The sequence below is a fragment of the Herpailurus yagouaroundi genome, unplaced genomic scaffold, assembly GCF_014898765.1.
Source record: "Herpailurus yagouaroundi ecotype Mexico unplaced genomic scaffold, PumYag 190, whole genome shotgun sequence".
Taxonomy (NCBI): domain Eukaryota; kingdom Metazoa; phylum Chordata; class Mammalia; order Carnivora; family Felidae; genus Herpailurus; species Herpailurus yagouaroundi.
In genome coordinates this window covers 950,829-972,773 of record NW_024412421.1, presented here as the reverse complement: position 1 = coordinate 972,773, position 21,945 = coordinate 950,829, and the positions used below count along the sequence as shown (strand labels likewise).

The 21,945-nt window shown below is 36.3% G+C and overlaps 1 protein-coding gene and 1 non-coding gene across 3 annotated transcripts in view; one reads left to right on the top strand and one right to left on the bottom strand.

Annotated features, from left to right (window-relative positions):
* Nucleotides 1–21,945, top strand: part of VPS35 (VPS35 retromer complex component) — a 29,745-nt gene that overhangs the window by 245 nt on the left and 7,555 nt on the right. Inside the window, exons 1-12 of one of the 2 annotated variants that reach the window (XM_040497907.1) lie at nucleotides 49–164; nucleotides 6,223–6,321; nucleotides 7,556–7,652; nucleotides 8,975–9,098; nucleotides 10,340–10,522; nucleotides 12,153–12,366; nucleotides 13,549–13,632; nucleotides 14,035–14,144; nucleotides 17,671–17,767; nucleotides 17,866–18,014; nucleotides 19,753–19,960; nucleotides 20,711–20,866. In XM_040497907.1, the coding sequence (XP_040353841.1) occupies nucleotides 162–164; nucleotides 6,223–6,321; nucleotides 7,556–7,652; nucleotides 8,975–9,098; nucleotides 10,340–10,522; nucleotides 12,153–12,366; nucleotides 13,549–13,632; nucleotides 14,035–14,144; nucleotides 17,671–17,767; nucleotides 17,866–18,014; nucleotides 19,753–19,960; nucleotides 20,711–20,866 (1,524 nt within the window). In that variant the 5' untranslated portion in view covers nucleotides 49–161. Of the gene's footprint in view, nucleotides 1–48; nucleotides 165–6,222; nucleotides 6,322–7,555; nucleotides 7,653–8,974; nucleotides 9,099–10,339; nucleotides 10,523–12,152; nucleotides 12,367–13,548; nucleotides 13,633–14,034; nucleotides 14,145–17,670; nucleotides 17,768–17,865; nucleotides 18,015–19,752; nucleotides 19,961–20,710; nucleotides 20,867–21,945 lie in introns of those variants that run through there. The other variant, XM_040497906.1, reaches the window with a different exon arrangement.
* On the bottom strand, nucleotides 11,237–11,309 carry TRNAR-CCU (transfer RNA arginine (anticodon CCU)). Its single transcript has one exon. It is a non-coding gene; the product is annotated as a tRNA-Arg (tRNA).

The window sequence follows — 21,945 nt, the reverse complement described above, 5'->3', positions numbered from 1 at the left end:
GCGAGACTTGAGTTCCTAGAAGCGGGCCAATCGAGGAGCCGCCTGCAGGGTCCGAGGGCGGGGCTAAGGAGGGCGGGGTTTGGAGAGGCCGCAGCGTCACCTGACCGCAGGAGGCTTCGCGCGGGGTGGGTGCTGCTTGCTGCAGGCTTTGGGGAGTCGCCATGGTAAGTGTTGAGGGGCGGCGGGCCCCGGGCGGACCCTTCTTTCAACCTCTGCGCTCTCCCACCGCTCTGGAGCCTTGCGGGCAGAGTTGGGGCTCTGCAGCCTGATCGGGGCTAAGACCAGCCCGGCTTGGCCTGCGGGATGAGGACAGGCCGGGGAAGGCCGCAGGCGGGCAGATCCGAGATCGGGGTGGGCGGCGGCTCCTGGTCGCGACGGTTGCTCTGGAATGGGGTAGCCTTTTCGAGGGGGTGTCTCGGCCTGTAGGCTCTGAGGTCCATGAAGGCCTGCTGCCACCTCTTGAGTGGAGTCGGCCACCGCCGCGCCTTGAGGGGAATACCGGGTCTAAGCGTCAGGCTGAGTCGGGGGCGTGCAGTGGGCCTGAGACTCCGAGGTGGCGTAGGGATCCGCCCAGAGATTGCTCTGTCGCTGGCGTGCGTTTCCACCTTTGTGCCTGGTAGTGCTCTGTTGTCCCCACGCCCTTTTCTTGTACAAGAAATACCTACCGGAGGGGCCAAGTGGTGTCTTAGCCTTTTTCGGCCTCATAGCCCCCTTCCACTGCTGTGTTTGTCAGCGATTTCTAGGGACTCACGTGAATTTCCTGGAAGGACTCTTGCTATCTGATATCCATTAAGTAGGACAGAAAGGAGACTTCTTGTTTCCTTTAATGTTTGTTTATCCGGTACCTTGGCTATATTACATGTCTTCTCATTGATGAAATCTAAGTATTTTATTTGCTGGAAGTAGGCATTCATTCTTGTTAGCTCCTCTTCGTGGTGGCAGCAAATCGTGATGTGGCTGTTGGCCTGTAAACTTGAACTTCCTCAAAATGTAAATCCATGTGCCTAGTTTCCACAAAGGCAAGTTGTCACTTGCATTTTATTAGCTTTTGACATAATCTGCAGTGTATAAACCATGTTTTGGGGGTGTTGGTGTATTCTATGTAATTTTAATGATCTCATTATTCAGTTCATGTAGACAGGCTTTTATAAACCTCTAAGCCTGGAAGCAGACTTCACTTTAAATGTGTTAATGCCAGAAAGCAGGATTAAATGTTTGACATACTACTTTCATATAATATATTGCCGTACAAGATGATTTTGTTTATTTCTCAGAATTTTTACAATAGAGAACTGATGTAAGGACGATGTAAAAATTTAGCGAGGATGTGTCAGTTTCTCAACATTTATGGATTGATATGTACAGTGTTTTGTAATGGAAAGCCCTTAATTAAGGATCTGCTGTACACCTAAGTTCTGTACTGGGTGAACCAGTTTGAAGCAGTGAGCTGGACACACGGTCCTATCCTCATGGACATTTTTGGGAAAGGAAACTTGGCTGTTAGTCTTGTCACAGTCAGTGTTTCTATGAATTGGGCGAGTCATTCATTCTTCTTTGAGTCTCACTGAAAACAACTGTTGGCTTCTTTGGCTCTTCCCCGTCCTAAAATTCTGGGATACAATTCAATTCAAGCATATTGTATGCCTTCTAATGTCAGTGCTAGGCACTGGAAACAAGCATGGTCCTTACTGTCCAAGAGCTTAAGAGTGTCTAACAGGGAAGATATGCTTATGGAACTTAATGTAATATAGTCTTTACAGTCTTTATTAGCACTGTCAACTCAGTGTTGTGGGGTCATAGAGGGAGAGAGTTCTGCTTCAGGAGCCTGAAAAAGACTATAGAAAGTGACATGTGAACTGAGACAGTGAGTAAGGTAAGCAGAAATTCTCCAGGTGGAGGAGAAAGAGCATTGCCAATAGGTGAAGCTGAGAGAAGTGAATGCTCATGGTGTGTACCAACATAGAATTCCTGGAGAAATTTATTGGTAAATGAAGTTGGAGCCAGTTTAGTGTTCAAATTGTATTTTGAAGTTCCCAAGCCCTCATCATCCTTAATGCTCTGTACTTCAGTTGTAATGTTGTGAAAGGAAAAGAAAGGGAAGGGAAGGAAAGAAAGCAAAGGAAAACAAAAGAAAATACAAAATTTCTGATTTTGAGAAAAATAAAATAGTGCTTTCACTAAATATGATGAAATTCTGTATCTTTGTGAGAGTGGTTATTTTCACTTTACAGTTGATTTGCATTGTGTTAGGATTACATCTACAGCATATCAGTGAAAAAATGGGCCAGTAAATAAGTGGCTAGGATGGGTGGAGATAATTGCTTGTATCTGATGGGGGTATAATAATAATAACACTTAAAAAGTGCTTATTACTAAGTGCTAGGCGTGTTCTGAGCTCTGTGTCATTTCATTTATTCCTCATAATAGTATAAGTACTCTTACTGTTCCTGTTTGATAGAAGAGGAAATGAATGCACATTGTTTGAATGGAGAGTAATTTTATAAGTGATCCGTTCATAATGGATCACTTTCTCTGCCTTTCTCTGAACCGTGTAATTGTATAGACTTAGGAGGACTGTTTGGCCTGGGTCTCAAGCTAAAGTGAGCCTAGTCACAAATGTTAATTTGATCTTGATTCTTTAGTGTTTCCATTTTTCTCTGACCCATGTAACTGCTAAGTATAGAGTCATTTGTAAATGAGGAACCACTTCTATAAGTGAGGAGACATTGATTACCTGGCTCATGTTTAATGAGAGCATGTTCGTAACAGTTCTTACTGTTCTTGCTGTATGTGACACTTCCCAGGGAGGGCATCAAGACACTCCCTTAGAATAGCCATATTATGGCTACATTTGTATAATAACTACATTGTCCTGGGAGTAATATCTAAAAATACATTTCTTTATTATAGCTTTAGTTTTTCATTTGTAGCCTACTTTGTAATAAGGGTGTAATTTTCTACATTTTGTATTTATGTTTCTATTTTAAACCCAGTTGATACAAAATAGAAGAATTTTGCTAAAGTTTTATTTATAAATCACTGAATCTATTTAGTTCTATACAAATTGTAGTCTCTTTGTAACCAGTTATATTTGCTATATTAAAGTAATTTTATACAGAATAGCCAAAAGGTGGAAGCAACCCAAGTGTCCCATCAATAGATGAATAGATAAACAAAATGTGGTATATACATATGATGGAATATTATTCAGCCTTGAAAGGAAAGGAAATTCTGACACATGCTACAACATGGTTGAACCTTGAAAACATGCTAAGTTGAAATGGCCAGATACAAAAGTGTATGATTCTACTTATATGAGGTACCTAGAGAAGTCAGACTCGAGAAAGTAAAATGGTGGTTTCTTGGCATGGAGTGGAGAATGGGGGATAATTTTATGGGTAGAGAGTTCCCCTTGGGAAAGATAAAAGGCTGTTGGAGATGGATGGTTGGTGATGACTGTGCAACAGTGTGAATGTACTTAATGCCACTGAACTGTACACTTAAAAATGGTTAACATGGCAAATTTTGTAAGTATTTTACCACAATAAAAAATAATTATAAAAATTTCTTGATGTATAAATATTTATCTCTAAGTTGATCATCTGAATGTAATGAAATCTGTTGATTCTAATAATTGTTAAATCTATTCCATCTAGAGATAAAGAGCCAAAAAAAAAAAAAAATCCAAACTATAGTTTGATGTCACTGAAGTTCTCAGAGGACTAGCCCAGGATGAATAGCGAATTTCATTAAGTCAGAATCCTCAGATGCTGGTGTTGTCTTTGCCTCTGAGACCAACATTTAACACTAATAGTTCTGCTGTGTAAATTAATGTTCCCTTTAAGTTTAGTTTAAAAGACATAACTTTTTCTTTGAAATTTGTGTATGCTTGTGAAGAAGTGTGGTCATAGGGAAGCACAGGTTACTAGAGTTTGCCATGGGAAAAAGATAGAGACACTTAGCATTTCTTGTTATTAGCTTTCCCCTCTTTACAAAATTAGACCAAGAGAAAACTTTCCACTTTTATAAGTGATTATAATTCAGAAATGGGTTTTATGTGGTTTTTGTTACTCTCAAATTCATTGTTGTTTTGATTGTCAGATATTGGAACAAACCAGATTAAACTTTCACGTTTATGTGTAAGTCTTTGCTGCCTTCCTTTCCATCTTATTGTGTAAGAGGGATTTTATCTTTGGTTATTTTTTTTTATTAAGGTGAAATTTATATAACATAAGATTAGCCATTTTAAAGTGAACAAGTTAGTGACATTTGGTACATTTGCAGTATTGTGCAACTATTTCTGTCCAGTTCCAAAACATTTTTATCACTCCCAAAGGAAACCCTATAGACTCATTAAGCAGTTATTCCCTGAGTCTCTCTTCTGGTAACCACCAGTGTACTTTTTTTTTTTTTTAATGTTTATTTTTTACCAGTAAGCACAGATGCACGTGTGTGCGCCTGAGTGGGAGAGGGACAGAGGGAGGCAGACAGAGGCTCGGAAGTGGTGCAGGGAGCCCTACGCAGGGCTTGAACTCACGAACCATGAGATAATGACCTGAGCCAAAGTTGGAAGCTTAACCAACTGAGCCTCCCAGGCGCCCCTCTACTTTCTGTTTCTATGGATGATTTGCCTATTCTGGATATTTTATATGAATGGACTCATACAATATGTGGTCTCTTTTTTGTCTGGCTTCTTTCACTTAGCAAGATGTTTTTTAGTTTCATTCGTGTCACATATATCACTACTTTGTTCCTTTTCATGACTGAATAATATTCCAGTTTACATGTTTATGTATATGTGTATACCAGAACTTAACTATTCATCTATTGATTCTTTAGTCATTTTTTTAATTAAACACGTAACCTGAACATTCTTTTTTTTTTTTTTTTTTTTTTAGTTAAATTTATTTTTTTTTTTAAAGTTTTTTTGTTTTTGAGACAGAGAAAGAGCATGAACGGGGGAGGGTCAGAGAGAGGGAGACACAGAATCCGAAACAGGCTCCAGGCTCCGAGCTGTCAGCACAGAGCCCGACGCGGGACTCGAACTCACGGACTGTGAGATCGTGACCTGAGCCGAAGTCAGCCGCTCAACCGACTGAGCCACCCAGGCGCCCCATCCTGAACATTCTAAAACCAACTCATTCTTTCCTACAGTGAACATTTGTGAATATCACATAACCTAATAATGTGATATAAATGACCATCATTTATAATTGCAGTACAGTGCATTTATAGAGTGTAGAGGTGTAAACACGTTTACACAGCATAAAGGAGGGTGTAGTTAATTCTGCTTGACAGGTAAATCTAGTTAATTTTGCAAATAAGGTTTTGCTGGTAACAAACTGAAGAGTACATAATATTTTGTCCATTATAACTATAGATTTTTCTATTTGAAATGGTAAGGTAGGTACTTGAGAGTACTCCTATGGTCTTCTACATCAGTCACTAATATTAGTTTCAGTTACTTTATTTCTAAGCTTTTTAGTTCCTTGTTCTATATTGCCTGAAAAGGTCAGTGTTCCATAAACTGGCTTCTTGATCTAAGAATAGACTAAAATGCAGATGAAAAGTAGTATGGAGAAAAAAAGAGGCTTTTAGAGATTTGGGTTACACTATACCTATCACAAAGACTAGATTGATTGGATGGCTGTGTTCGGGTTGGATTTAAACTAACCCCACATTTTTTTGAGGCCAACCTGCTAACAAGTATGTTGAATCAGTTTCTGAGAGAGAAGAAATTCTGTATACATTACTGTTCCCATTTGGCATTATTTTGCTGTTAACTTAGATGACTGGGTTCAATAGTTGTCAAAAATAGATAAATGGGCTTGAGATCTAGAACTGGAATGAGCTTATATGAAAGCTTTGGAAAAGGGCTATGGCTAGAGCTATGGAAATAACAGATTTTTATTTTTTTATTTTAATTTTATTTATTTTTAAAAGTTTATTTAGAGAGAGGGAGAGAAGTGCACAAGCACATGGGTGTGGGGGGGGGGAGGAGGAGGGGAGGGCGGGGCGGGGGGAGAGAGAGAGAATGAATATGAATCCTATGCAGGCTCCACCCATGTGGGGCTGGATCCCATGAACTGCAAGATCATGACCTGAGTGGAAATCAAGTGTCGGACGCTTAACCCACTGAGCCACCCAGGCACCCCAGAAATAACAGATTTTTTAGAGGAGAGTGCTAATGGGACATTAATGGAAATATTTTTTATTTTTCAGCCTACAACACAGCAGTCACCTCAGGATGAGCAGGAAAAGCTCTTGGATGAAGCCATCCAGGCTGTGAAGGTCCAGTCATTCCAGATGAAGAGATGCCTGGTAAGAATGTCAATATGAAAGCAGAATTTCAGTCTGGGTTTTCTTAAGTCCTATAGCATCACTTCTGTCTTATCCCACGTCCCTCAAGCACTGTGTGGAGCAATTCCAACAGAGAGCCCTGTTTACTTGCATTTGCATTTATGATTTGGAATTGTCTCTTCTCTACCAGAATGTAAGCTCCAGGAGGACAAGAAACCCTATCATCTATTTACACATAGTGTTGATCTACATACCAATATCTGACCTTAGTTACTAGCCTCATTGATTCTATATCTCAAATCTGAGGAGTACTTGACATATAATGACTTAATAAATATTTGTTGAGCAAATATATTTAAAAGCTTTCAGTTTGGATTATTCAGCTTTTTTTCTATCTTGAAGACTTTTTGTTTCTATCCTGAATAGATACATATTTTTTGCAGCAACCAACTTGAAAATTATCCTTACACCAGTTTCTGTGTTTTCATATTCTAAAAGACAGGGTAGGAGGTAATCTGTATAGAAACTATGGATTCTCTGCATTAAAATTTATGAAATGGAACCAAAGAGGCCGGTACTTCAAGTTATAAGTTGCTCTGATGATGATGATGATGATGATGATGATAATACCTTATCTTTGTAAAGTGTCTTATAGTTTCTAAAGCTTAGCAATATGCCATTTTAACCAATTATACCTACTGTATTTTTTTCTTACAAAAAAGTGTGTTGGAATGGAGAAGACGGGTGGGTATGGAACTTGGTATTGCTTGCTTCTGTTTTTTCTGAGTCTGAATATTGCTTTCTGTATCTGCAGGCATTTTTTGTATTTATGTGTTCAGTGGACACATGGGCATTGTAAGGAGGAAAACATACTTAAAAGGATAGTCATTTCATACATATCTGAACAGTCTTTACTTGTGGCAAAGCCATTATCAGGATAATATCTTGCTTTAAAAGAATTAGTATGCCAGCCCTCTTGATTGTAGGAAATGTGAATTAATGGAGCTAGTTTCATAGTCACTAGGGGTTGAAAAGATTAGAGTTATGCCAGGAAGTTTGCAGTCCTAGTTACAGATGACTTGCTAATAAGCTTTGCAGTCCTGATGAACCATGAATCTTTTTCTTTCAGTAGAGAGAATGTAAAGTGAAACTAACCTGATTTGCATGTGATTAAAATAATTTAAGTACTACATACTGTATAACAAATCCAAGTTAAATGAAAGCTTTCTCATCAGTTCTCTTGGTATTTCTGTAGGACAAAAACAAGCTTATGGATGCTCTGAAACATGCTTCTAATATGCTTGGTGAACTCCGGACTTCTATGTTATCACCAAAGAGCTACTATGAACTTTGTATCTTTTGAATGTTGAAGATTGAACATTTTCATCATACTTTTTTTCTTGATAAGGGCATATTTTGTTTGTTCCTTATTATGTTTTTCTGGTTTTACATTATTTTTCATTGTCTTAACCAAATAGTACTCCATGGAAATTTTGTGAGAAAAAGAAAAACTGAATATCAGAAACCCTTTTTCTATGCCTAAACTTCTTTAAATAGGTTGTTGCAGTTTCCAGTCCCTTCATGAAGGATATTGAAGCTATTAGGCAGTTGGTTCTTTAATGCTTAGATTTTGTTATGCAGTATTCTGAAGTGGAAATGAATTCAATGCTTTGCCATTTTAAAACCCTCTAGTAGTATCTTAGGCAATCCTTGTTTATACCCCTTTGCTTTACCAGACTATCTTTAAAAACCCTTATTTTATTTTTTTCTTTGACATTTTATTCCATTTATTTTTTAAGTTTTTAATCACCTGGTGCTCATTGTGACAAGTGCCCTCCCTAATCCTCATCACCTGTTTTACCCATCCTCCAACTCCTGTCCCCTCTGGTAACCATCAGTTTGTTCTTTATAGTTAAGGGTCTCTTTATTGGTTTGTCTCTCTTTTTTTTCTCTTTGTTCATTTGTTTTGTTTCTTAAATTCCACATATGAGTAAACAGAAACTTTATTAAAAAAATTTTTTAGGGGCGCCTGGGTGGCGCAGTCGGTTAAGCGTCCGACTTCAGCCAGGTCACGATCTTGCGGTCTGTGAGTTCGAGCCCCGCGTCAGGCTCTGGGCTGATGGCTCAGAGCCTGGAGCCTGTTTCCAATTCTGTGTCTCCCTCTCTCTCTGACCCTCCCCTGTTCATGCTCTGTCTCTCTCTGTCCCAAAAGTAAATAAACGTTGAAAAAAAAAATTTAATTAAAAAAAAAATTTTTTTTTAAATGTGTCTTTATTTTTGAGAAAGGGAGAGACGGACCACGAGCAGAGGAGGGACAGAGAGAAAGGGAGACACAGGCTCTGAGCTCTTAGCACAGAGCCTGATGTGGGCTCGAACTCATGAACTGTGAGGTCATGACCTGAGCTGAAGTTGGATGCTTAACCAACTGAGCCACCCAGGCACCCCATAAAACCTTTATTTTAAAATAATGAAAGCCCACTGAAATTGTCTTCACTTAAACACATACTTTTTTGAACGACTAATGTTTAAAATATCTGCCCAGTAGTTTAATGACTCCAACAAGTTCCATTGTATTGCTTAGGCTGGCATCATTTCTCGGCCTTTTGGCTAAGATCAAGTGTTGTATTGCTTAGGCTGGCTTAGCTTTATTTGAGTCCTTAATTGTAATGAAAAGATATGGCTATTTCTGATGAACTACACTATTTGGAGGTCTACCTGACAGATGAATTTGCTAAAGGAAGAAAAGTGGCAGATCTCTATGAACTTGTACAGTATGCTGGAAACATTATCCCAAGACTGTAAGTAATTGAAAATTTGAGGGCTTTTATAACTGCATTTTCCACTTTATGTTATAGCCTTTAAACTTTGATTTTTAAAAGTCATTTTTAAGGTTACTTAATTTCTTAACAAATTGAGATTAGCATTTTGGTAGAAAGTCTAGGTTTTCTTTTTTCTTTTTTTTTTTTTAATGTTTTTACTTATTTTTAAGTACAGAATTACAGAATACGAGTTGGGGATGTGCAGAGAGGGAGGGAGACACAGAATCCAAAGCAGGCTCCAGGCTCTGAGCTGTCAGCACAGAGCTTGACGCGGGGCTCGAACTCATAGACTGCAAGATCATGACCTTAGCTGAAGTCGGATGCTTACCCGACTGAGCCACCCAGGTGTCCCCCCCGCCTTTTATTTTTTTAATATTTATTTTTGAGAGAGAGAGCACACACACATGCACACACACAAATGTGGACAAGGGCAGAGAGAGAGGGAGACAGTCTGAAGCAGGCTCTGATCTGTCAGCGCAGAGCCTGATGTGGGGCTCGAACTCATGAACTGTGAGATCATGACCTGAGTCAAAGTTGGACACTTAAGCAACTGAGATACCCAGGCACCCCAATACTCTGTGTTTTCTTTTAAGGTTTTAGGGTATGATTAATTTTACTTTTTATATAGATAGTTGAGGAATTTTTGAAATAGAAAAGTGGACTTACTGTTTTGTTTAGTGTCGTGACTACTAGAAAAATTAATGATGTTTATTCTCTTCCTAATGTGTAAAGGTGATGATGATACTCGTGTGTGTATATATATATATGTAAATATACATAACCTGTATGTAACTATATATGTAAGTTGGGGGGAGGGTCAATGAGTGGTTTTCTCTCTTTATAAGTTCTCTCTCTTTAAGTTTATTTTTGAGACAGAGCATTCAAGTGAGTGGGGAAGAGGTAGAGAGAGGGAGACAGAGGATCTGAAGTGGGCTCTGTGCTGACAGCAGAAAGTCCGACGCGGGGCTTGAACCCACAAACCACGAGATCATGACCTGAGCTGAAGTCAGATGTTTAACTTACTGACCCACTCAGGCACTGTGGTTATATTATAAATTAGATATTTTTTCATTGTGCAGAAGAAAAACATGGTTCCTGTCTTAATAGGTTTGTAGTCAGTATGTTTGGACATCATCAAATTCTTGACTTGAATATTTTACTTATTTATTTATTTTTGAATATTTTATTTTTAATCAAATATTTTCTCATAATTCCCCTAGTTATCTATTGATCACGGTTGGAGTTGTATACGTCAAATCGTTTCCTCAGTCCAGGAAAGATATTTTGAAAGATTTGGTAGAAATGTGTCGTGGTGTGCAACATCCCTTGAGAGGTTTATTTCTTCGGAACTATCTTCTTCAGTGTACCAGAAATATCTTACCTGATGAGGGAGAGCCAACAGAGTAAGTGATTTTCTTTCTTGATTTAGTTGTAAGATTGTTTTGTTGTAGAATATGCAAGAAGTATAGAAAAATGTTTGTAAGAAAATAAATCTCCTCCCCACACCCAACTAGCGACTTGTAGCATTTCATGTATGTATTTCCCTTGTGATACAGAACTCTTGAGCATGTGTGGTGTGATGTAAAATGTACTATTATGAAATTTATGTCTGTGGATTATTAGAACCTGCTTTTTTCATTTAACACAATTGGGAGCATTTTTCCATTATGTTAAGTATTCTTTGAAACTGTGACCTTTTAAATTACATTTATGATGAATTCATGAGGTATGATTAACTTTTTCCACAAGTGAGGCTAATTTTCATATTGTTTCTTGAGTATCTTATCAGTTTTATAATTTATGGACTGGATAACCTGGATATAAGAGACTTAAGTTATCTGTGTACACAAATTACATATTAACTCCAAAACTGAAAAAACAAAAGCCTTTCAGTGAGAGCCCCATCTCTTGTGTGACCAGTATTCTAGTACCCACATCCATTGCACTTTTATTCTACAAGTGTAGATAGTCAGCCAGCTGTGGTCTTCAACCAACTAGATGAACTATTTATGTGAAGATTCTGTAGATTGAGGAACTTAATTTCTTTTTGTTTAATTTTATTTATTTATTCATTTTTATTATTTTTTTATTATTATTATTATTTTAGGTAATCTCTACACCCAACGTGGGGCTTGAACCCGTGACCCTGAGATCAGGAGTCACATGCTCTACCAACTGAGCCAGCCAGGCACCCCTTATTTATTTATTCATTTATTTCTAAGGTGCACAATTCGATAGTTTTAGTATATCTACATCAGTTCCTTTTTAAGGGAAAAAGAATATAATAAAAATTTACCATGCATGTGACAAAGTTAAACAGTATAGAAGAGATAAAAACTTAACAGTGCTGAGGAGATGGCGAGGTTATTTGTTTTATTATGATTTGACTGTCACTTTTGAGCATTTATTTTTTGTTTTTTTTAAAGTGTATTTATGTATTTTTTGAGTGAGAGAATCCCAAGAAAATAGATGTAGGGCTTGAACTCATGAACTGTGAGGTCATGATCTCAGCCATAGTCAAGAGTTGGACGCTTAAGTGATTGAGCCACCCAGGCATCCCAGTTTTGAGCATTTAATTAGGCAGTCGTTAAAAAATTTTGAAAACTGTGTTTCCTATCCTAGAAGATGAAAAATAAGCAGGAAATAACATAGTCTCTTCCCTCTCAAAGCTTATATTCCAATTGGAACCATAAAAAGTTCTATAAAATGATGTAGTTAGTATGTTATTAGTATCAAGTTTTTTAGGCTTTTTGAATTAATGGAGTTGCTGTAAGAACAAGTTGGCCCGGGATAGAGAGTGGGGGAAAGTTTTTTGTCCCTTTGTACTTGTACTGTGTTCTCTCCCTGGTATTTTTTTTTCTCGAGTCTGTTTTCCTTGAAGTTGAACACTAAGCCAATGAAGTTAAAATTTCTAATAGAAAACATTGACATACTAATGCAATAAGGAAATGTACAAAGGAGAGGGATAACAGTAAAGCTGGTCCTATGGCATAAATAGTGTATATAAAGAATTTTTCAACTGTCTCTTTGCAGTGAAGAAACAACTGGTGATATCAGTGATTCCATGGATTTTGTACTACTCAACTTTGCAGAGATGAACAAGCTCTGGGTGCGAATGCAACATCAGGGACATAGCCGAGATAGGGAAAAAAGAGAACGAGAAAGACAAGAACTCAGAATTTTAGTGGGAACAAATTTGGTGCGCCTCAGTCAGTTGGAAGGTGTAAATGTGGAACGTTACAAACAGGTTTATATCCTTTTACTTGTCACTTTTTCTTACGTCATGAGGTATATAAATTGAGGTCTGATTTTTACAAATATTTTTATGAAATAATACTACATTGAAAACCATTTTAAAACTAAAGAAGATTTAAGTAAATTGATTTTCAGTTTGTGTTTGTGGATTGGAAAACTCAATATTAAGATACCAATTTTTCTGAAATTGAGATTAACTGCATATTACTGTAGATTTACTCTAAAACTACAGTAAGATAATGTGATATTGGTGGAAGGGATAAACACATAAATCAGTGGGAGGAATAAAGCAGAGATTGACAAGCTTTTTCTAGAAAGGAAAAATAGTAATATATTTTTTTATTTTACAAGCCATGTTGTCTACAACACTAAACTATGCAGGTATAGTGAAAAACAACCACAGACAATATAGAAGTAATGTACAAAAACAGATAATTGAGCTAGATTTGCTGAGCCCTGGAAAAGAGAATCCAGAATGGGCCCTGTCATATATGATAAATTACTTTTGATAAAAGTACCATTACTTTTCAACAAATGGTTCTGGAACAATTGGACATCTGTGTGCAAACAAAACCCTTGAACTGTGACCCATTCTCATACCATGTAGAAAAAGTCAAAAATGGATCAGGGGTGTAAATATAAAACCTAAAACCATAAAACTTTTAAGTTTTTTTTTTTTAATGTTTATTTTTGAGAGAGAGCATGTGAGAGAGTGGGGGAGGGGCAGAGACAGCAGAAACATAGAAGCAGGCTCCAGGCTCTGAGCTGTCAGCTCAGAGCCCAACATGGGGCTCAAACTCACAAACCGCCAGATCATAACCTGAGCTAAAGTTGAACACTTAACCGACTGAGCACTCAGGCACCTATAAAACTTTTAGAAGAAAACACAAAGGAAATCTTTATAATATTGAATTAGACAAAGATTTCTTAGGGCACCAGAGGCACAAATTATAAAAGAAAAAATTGATAAAATGAACTTCGTCCTAAATGACTTACTAAATAGAAGCCCAGAATTTTTTACTTAAATTTTTATTTAAAAATTCTTCTGTAAAATGTTAAAGTTTAAAAATGAAATAGGGGTAAGAAAAATCTAAAGTAAGATTTTCAAATTAATAGTTTATGTTATTAGAGGAGTGGTTTAGGATTTAAAAATAATTTTTTTTAACTCTTTTAGATTGTTTTGACTGGGATATTGGAACAAGTTGTGAATTGTAGGGATGCTTTGGCTCAAGAATATCTCATGGAGTGTATTATTCAGGTAAGTGAGAACATTTCACTTTTTAAAAGGACTCATTTTGTCTTTCATTAATTTTCATTGTTTTGAAAAAAATCTTGATAGAATATCAGCTGGCCTCAGTAAAGGATTTTCTCTTAATGATAACTTCATCTTTGTATTGATGTGTTTTTTCTCCCCAAAATGTAGGGAAGAGTAGTTTTCATGTTTTCTAGTTCTCATTTGTTTTAGTTTAATTGTAGATGTACTTTGGGTATTGGAATATTTCTGTCTGGCCTTATGTTTAAAGAGGCTCAAAAGTAATGTATTTGAATTTAGTTGTGTAAGATTAAATGATTGTTTCCACAAATATGACCTTTGCCGTAAATCCAGAATATAATGTGAAATACTTTTACTTGTATCACTCAATTATTATTTGATTTTCAGGTTTTCCCTGATGAATTCCACCTTCAAACTTTGAATCCTTTTCTCCGGGCCTGTGCTGAGTTACACCAAAATGTAAATGTGAAAAACATAATCATTGCTTTAATTGATAGGTAAGCATTTCCAACACTGCAGGGCAGTGTTTTGACTTGGAACTAATGAACTTAAAACATTTCTGTGAATTACTTATTTCTCTTACATCTTTATTAATGATTTTAATGTAATTACATTATGAACATTTAGTTCTGTAAGTATGAGTACCTACCAGGTGCTTGCCTAGCTTAGGCATGAGAAGAGGCTTAGCAGCAGGCATGGAGATAATGAATACTCTTGTTCTTTTGTTTTGTTTTAAAAATTTTTTTTAAATGTTTTTTGTTTTGGGAGAGAGAGCATGTGTGCAAGCACGGGAGGGGCAGGCAGAGAGAGAGTGAGACACAGAATCCAATGCAGGCTTCAGGCTCTCAGCTGTCAGCACAGAGCCCAATGTGGGGCTCGAACTCATGAGCCGTGAGATCATGACCTGAGCCAAAGTTGGATGCTCGACTGACTGAGTCACCCAGGTGCCCCATGAATACTCTTAATCTAGACATTTAATTGGCATTTAAATTGGCAATGTTATACAGATTCATTACCTAAATCTTACAAATCCAAAGAACAAAATTTGTGTTTTACAATAATGAAAGTTACCTTTTAGTGGGAACTGATTTGATTTGGGAGTCTTTTTTTTTTTTTTTATCAAGTATTCATTAAATAGAGATGATTAAGAATGTTTAGGTAATCACTCTATCACATTTTTTTAAAGAAGAATTTTGAAATATTAAATATGTTTAGTAAATTCCTTTTAGGTTTAAATTTTACTTTAGCCAGTGGTCTTGGGTGAAAGTATAAAACTTTGCCTTTGATAATGGTTTTAATGAGTGCCTGCTTGGCAACTATGCTGAGTGCCAGGATATAATAGGTGTCCTGCTTGTGAGCTTACACATCATTGACGTAATGAAACCAGAAACCCAAGTGAAGATTTATTTTTGCAAATACATTTTGTTATATTTTAAATACCTAAGTTATTAAAGTCTGAGAATTTATATAGCAAATTCTCCAAATTATCTCTTCAAACCTGGGCAGCAAGAATTACATGCAAATTGGGCATACTCTTAAGGGAAGCTGATAATGGAATTTATCTTTTATTTTATTTTATTTTATTTTTTATTTTATTTTTTATTTTTTAAAATTAACATCCAAATTAGTTAGCATACAGTGCAACAATGATTTCAGGAGTAGATTCCTTAGTGCCTCTTACCCATTTCGCCCCTCCCCCCTCCCACAAGCCCTCCAGTAACCCTCAGTTTGTTCTCCATATTTATGAGTCTCTTCTGTTTTGTCCCTCTCCCTGTTTTTATATTATTTTTGTTTCCTTTCCCTTATGTTCATCTGTTTTGTCTCTTAAAGTCTTCATATGAGTGAAGTCATGATTTTTGTCTTTCTCTGACTGACCAATTTCACTTAGCATAATAATCTCCAGTTCCATCCACATACTTGCAAATGGCAAGATTTCATTCTTTTTGATTGCCGAGTAATACTCCATTGTATATATATACCACATCTTCTTTATCCATTCATCCATCGATGGACATTTGGGCTCTTTCCATACTTTGTCAATTTTGATAGTGCTGCTATAAACATGGGGGTGCATGTGTCCCTTTGAAACAGCATACCTGTATCCCTTGGATAAATGCCTAGTAGTGCAATTGCTGGGTTGTAGGGTAGCTCTATTTTTAGTTTTTTGAGGAACCTTCATACTGTTTTCCAGAGTGGCTGCACCAGCTTGCATTCCCATGGAATTTATCTTTTAAAGATTGCTCTTTAAAATCATGGTTGTTGAATACATTTGTCACTTTAATGCATTTTTATCCATATCTATTTGATTAGACTTCAAAGCATATGGCAAAATTGGCCTATTGAAGATCTATGTATAGTATAAAATATGTATATATAGTAAGAATTCAGTGAAATGAGACATCATTGACAAAACTGTTCAGTTAAAAATGAATTGACCACTTTCTTACTAGACAAAAATAAATGCAAAATGCATTAAAGACCTAAATGTGAGACTGGAAGCCATAAAAATCCTACAAGAGAGTACAGGCAATAATTTCTCTGATATTGGCCATAGGAACATTTTTTTAGATATGTCTCCTGAGGCAAGGGAAATAAAAGCAAAAATAAACTATTGGGACTATATCAAAATAAAAAGTTTCTGGGGCACCTGGATGGCTCAGTTGGTTACTTGTCTGACTCTTGATTTCAGCTCCTGTCATGATCTCAAAGTTCATAGGATTGAGCCCCATGTCAGGCTTGGTGCTAGTGCAGAGCCTGCTTGGTATTCTCTCTCCCTCTTTCTTTGTCCCTTCCCTGCTTGCTTACTCTCTTTCTCAAAATAAATAAATTAAAAAAAAAAGTTTCTGCATAGTGAAGGAAACAGTTAACAAAACTAAAAGGTAGCCTACTGAATGGGAAAAGGTATTTGCAGATGACGTATCCAATAAAGGGTTAGTTTCCAAAATATATAAAGAACTGATAAAACTGAACACCCAGAAAACAATCCAATTAAAAAAATGGGCCAAAGACATGAACAGACATTTCTCCAAAGACCTACAGATGGCCGACAGGCATGTGAAAAGGTGCTCAATGTCACTCATCATCAGGGAAATCCAAATCAAAACTACAATGAGATGATTGATACCTCACACCTCTCAGAATGGCTAAAATCAAAAATCTAAGAAACAATAGTGTTGGTGAGGATATGGAGAGAAAAGAAGCCTATTGCACTGTTGATTGGAAGTCAGACTGGAATAGCTACTGTGGAAGACAGTATGGAGGTTCCTCAAAAACTTAAAAACAAATCTACCCTACAATCCAATAATCACACTACTGCGTATCTACCCCCAAAATACAAAAACACTAATTCAAAGGGATACATACACCCCTGTGTTTAGCACATTATTTGCAATAGCCAAATTATGTAAGCAGCCCAAGTGCCCATGCCCATGGATAGATGAATGGATAAAGAAGATGTGTTATATATATACATATGTTTAGTCATAAAAAAAGAATGAAATCTTGCCATTTGCAATGACAATGTATTTGCTAGAGAGTGTTATGCTAACTGAAATAAGTCAGAGAAAGACAAATACCATATGATTTCACTCATGTAGAATTTAAGAAACAAAACAAATGAGCAAAGGAAAGAAAAGACACATCCCAAGAAACAGATTCTTAACTGTAAAGAATAAACTGGTGGTTACCAGAGAGGAGGTGGGGGTGGGGAATAGGTGAAATAGGTGATGGGGATTAAGGAGGGCACTCACTCGTCATGAGGATGGGGTGATGTATGGAATAATTTAATCACTATACTGTACACTGAAACTGATAGAATGCTGTTATACTAGAATTAAAATAAAAAATTAAAAAATAAATGGAGGGAATGGCTCAATTCCACATTCTTTTTTAAAATCAATTTTTAATGTTCTAGGAGAAATACCTTGTAGAAAATACAGTAAGGTATAAAGAATAAAATGTCACCCATGATCCCACCAGTCAAATCCCTGTATTTGTTAAAATAAAGATTGTTTTCTTTTTCAGATTAGCTTTATTTGCTCACCGTGAAGATGGACCTGGAATCCCAGCAGATATTAAACTTTTTGACATATTTTCACAGCAGGTGGCTACAGTAATACAGGTCTGAATGGCTTTTCTAAATTCTCAAAACTTGGAAACTTCTCAGCTGGTATATCCTTTTGTGATTGTTTAAATTCTGTGGTTTTCTAAACATTTCAGTCTAGACAAGACATGCCTTCTGAGGACGTTGTGTCTTTACAAGTCTCTCTCATTAATCTTGCTATGAAGTGTTACCCTGATCGTGTGGACTATGTTGATAAAGTTCTAGAAACTACAGTGGAGATATTTAATAAGCTCAACCTTGAACAGTAAGTCAAAGTTACATTTTTGTAAAAACCCTCATAAAACACTTTTTTAATCCCACATTTGTTATTCTTAATTGCTTTTGGAAATGTTAGCATTTGTCTGAAGCATTTGTTAGGTTGACTTGCTTGGTGTTACAGGGCAGAAAGTGCCAACCAATTCCTTGATTATGTACATTGATAAAGTAGTGGCACTCATGGAGTATAAGCAGTCTTTCCATTTCAGAATATGAATGAGTTTTCAAACTGGTAAGAAAATTAACAGTTCATCTTTGAACAATGTTGGGATTAGGAGCACTGACCTTGTATACAATTGAAAAATTGCTTAGAACTTTTTACTCCCCCAAAACTTAACTACTGATAGCCTACTGTTGACCAGAAGCCTTAACAACAAAAAACAGCTATGAACACGTATTTTCTACGTTCTGTGTATTATATACTGTATTCTTACAATCAAGTAAGCCAGAGAAAAGAGAAAATTATAAGAATATTACAGGAAGAGAAAATAACATTTCATAGTCCTGTACTGTATTTGTAGAAAAACATCATGTATAAGTGGGCCTGCACAATTCAAATCTGTGTGGTTCATGGGTCAACTGTTTATGTTAAGCAGTGTTTCCATAAGAAGTGATTTCCTGCAGATGAATAAGTTTTGAAAAATTAGAAACATATATATTTAAGGTGTGAAAATTAAATTGGTTTGAAATATTTTTCTATTTTGAGCTTTGATTTTGATACCATCAAGGAAAGTTGATTTTGTTACCTACTTGGGAGCTTCCTCAACTATGCTGTCCTAGTCTGTGGCATCCTCTAGTGGCCACCGTGGGCAATTCTGGTCCCTTTACCTTTTCACCAGCAGTCCTCCTACTGTCCCATCCTGCATTGCATCTGAACATGGGGTCAGTTATTTTTTAATAATTAAAAAGTATATTTTTAATAATAAAGTTATTCATAATTTTACTTCATACCATCTTTTTCCTTTCCATCTCCTTTCTGGTGGTTTAGCTACATCAGGAAGATTTCTCATTTTCCTTTTACCTCCTTTTATTTGGCACTCCACCTCCCTTTTTTTGGTTATTTCCATTTTTTTTTTGAACTGAAAAACATTCCAGATCTTGAATGTTAAATATGAGAGAAAATTAAATTATGTATCTACATTCCCCCACCAAGTAAGTTTTAAAGTAAAATTAGACACAATAAGGAATTAGAAATCCCAACCTCTAAAGGTCTTATAAATGCCCGGATATGCCTCATCTCAACAGAATGCTGCTATGAGCTACTACCTTGAATTTAGCCTGCTTTTCCTTAATCACCAACATCTGATGCAGAAGAAACTGTTTTGTAGAGGTGCTAGTTTTGCATGGGTTTTTCTTACTACCGATTTTCATCATGAATATACAGTATTTATTGGCTACCCAGGAACTTAACTACCACTTAAAATACTTTTCTTAGAAATGTCAAATTCTAGATAGTTATTTTACCTCAAGCTGTACAACCTGGTCGTTGAGTTGGAGAGTGTTACATCTTATTTGTATTAATGGAAAATTAAGAGGTGAATATGTGTTTGTGTTTAGATAGACATCTCTATCTTCTTGAAGAAGGTCATTGGAGTATTTTGAGATGGCATGATTCACTTGACCTATTTCCTTTAATGTATAAATGAAAAATTTTTATGCAATGAGGTTTTCATATATATAGAAAGCTAATTTTATTCATTAAAGGGCTGTTGTTTTTCTTTTTGTAGTATTGCTACCAGTAGTGCAGTTTCAAAGGAGCTCACCAGACTTTTGAAGATACCTGTTGACACTTACAACAATATTTTAACAGTCTTGAAATTAAAACATTTTCACCCACTTTTTGAGTATTTTGACTATGAGTCCAGAAAGAGCATGAGTTGTTATGTGCTTAGTAATGTTCTGGATTATAACACAGAAATTGTCTCTCAAGACCAGGTAAGAGAATACCAACATGCTATATTAGGAAAACAGACAATGTAGTTAGGATTTTAGATCTTGAGAAAGACACATGAAATGGGAGGAGAGAGTAATGCTAAAAAAGGTTATAATTAGCTACTCATTATATAAATCAGAAATTAGAAAAAAATATATATATGTATAAAGAAGAAATTATAATCTCACCAGTAAGAGAATAATACTGTTAATTAATATTTGGTGCATCTTTTGGATGGAACTAAACGGTATTATGCTAAGTGAAGTTAGTCAGAGAAAGACAAATATCATATGATTTCACTCATATGAGGACTTTAAGACACAGAACAGGTGAACATAAGGGAAGGGAAGCAAAAATAATATAAAAACACAGAGGGGGACAAAACATAACAGACCCTTAAGTATGGAGAACAAACAGAGGGTTGCTGGAAGGGTTGTGGGAGGGGGATGGGCTAAATGGGTAAGGGGCATTAAGGAATCTACTCCTGAAATGATTGTTATACTATATGCTAACTAACTTGGATGTAAATTAATAAATAAATTATTTTAAAAAATAAAATGCCAAAAAAAAATTTGGTGCATCTCTTCCAGACTCTTGTCTATATCTGTATCAACATATGTAAACTTTCTTATAACAGAAGGAATTATATTGTTAATACTATTTGATAACTTTATACAACTAGAAACACTTTTGACTGATTTTATATGCTGATAGTTTCACTTCAATGGGTTTCTGTGTCTCTTGTGTTATAGGTGGATTCCATAATGAATTTGGTATCCACATTGATTCAGGATCAGCCAGATCAGCCCATAGAAGACCCTGATCCAGAAGACTTTGCTGATGAGCAGAGCCTTGTGGGCAGATTCATTCATCTTCTACGGTCTGAGGACCCTGACCAGCAGTACTTGGTATGAGTTAACTCAGTTACACAGCTTCATCAGCTCCTAGTGAAGTCACATGTAGATGTGACTTGAATGGTCTGATGCAGCTGTGGCCTTAGAAAGTTTAAAAAAAATTGCAACCAAATAAGATTAAGTGACATCCATGGACTTTCACTTTATATATAAATGCATAATTGTGAGCTTATTGGGAATAAGTTGGTTGCTCTAGTTTCATTGAAGACTTCTTAAGAATTGCAGAAAGCCCATCCTCCTTTAGTTGGGTGTTCAGTACTCATTCCATGTTCATTTTCTTTTTCAACTGTGCTGTTTTTAGAATTGTCCACTGTTTACTATAGTAAAATTTAAAGTATAAACAGCAGTCCTCATATTCAGTTGTATTTATGTTTCAAAGGTTTGAAAATATAAGTTGTATGTGTTTGCCACATTGAAAATTTATGAAAACACTTTAGAATTGAAATTGTCTTTTTTTCTTAACCTCTTTTTCTTGGTAAAGAACGATCAGTTGAGGTTTTCCCTTTGTTTATCATTAGTCCTCAGTAAATCTTTGTGAAATGAATAACATGTTGCCTAAGTAGGAATATTGGTGACTGATACCAGATGATTTGTTTTAATGAAAGGTAGCACAGATGGCTGTTTAATTATTGTTTGGGCAAGGTGTAGTTTAACTGTTGTTAGATACATGAAGCTCTATAGTTAGACTGCTAAAATGAGGAACATTTTTATTTGAGGTTGAGTCCTGACTTTCTCCTTCTATTGATTTCTTTTGTTATAGTTGACACTCTTGTACTCCTTCATAAGCAGTGTGAAAAAGAAGCTGATTTCTATTGGCAAGATGATAGTCTTTGACTTGGCTTAATGATAAACATTCTGGGCACTCCAGAGTCACATTCTGTGCACTGTGTGTGATCTGTGTACGATGACTGGCTGATTGTTCAGATATTTTAAGTGATCCCCTTATGCTACGTTGGTTTTCACTTTTTGTTGCATACCAAATGTAGTGGTAGGAAGTATGCCTTCCACATCTAGCCAATTGATTTTGCCTATGTACTAAGAATTAAGACAAGGATTATTAGCTCTGACTCCCC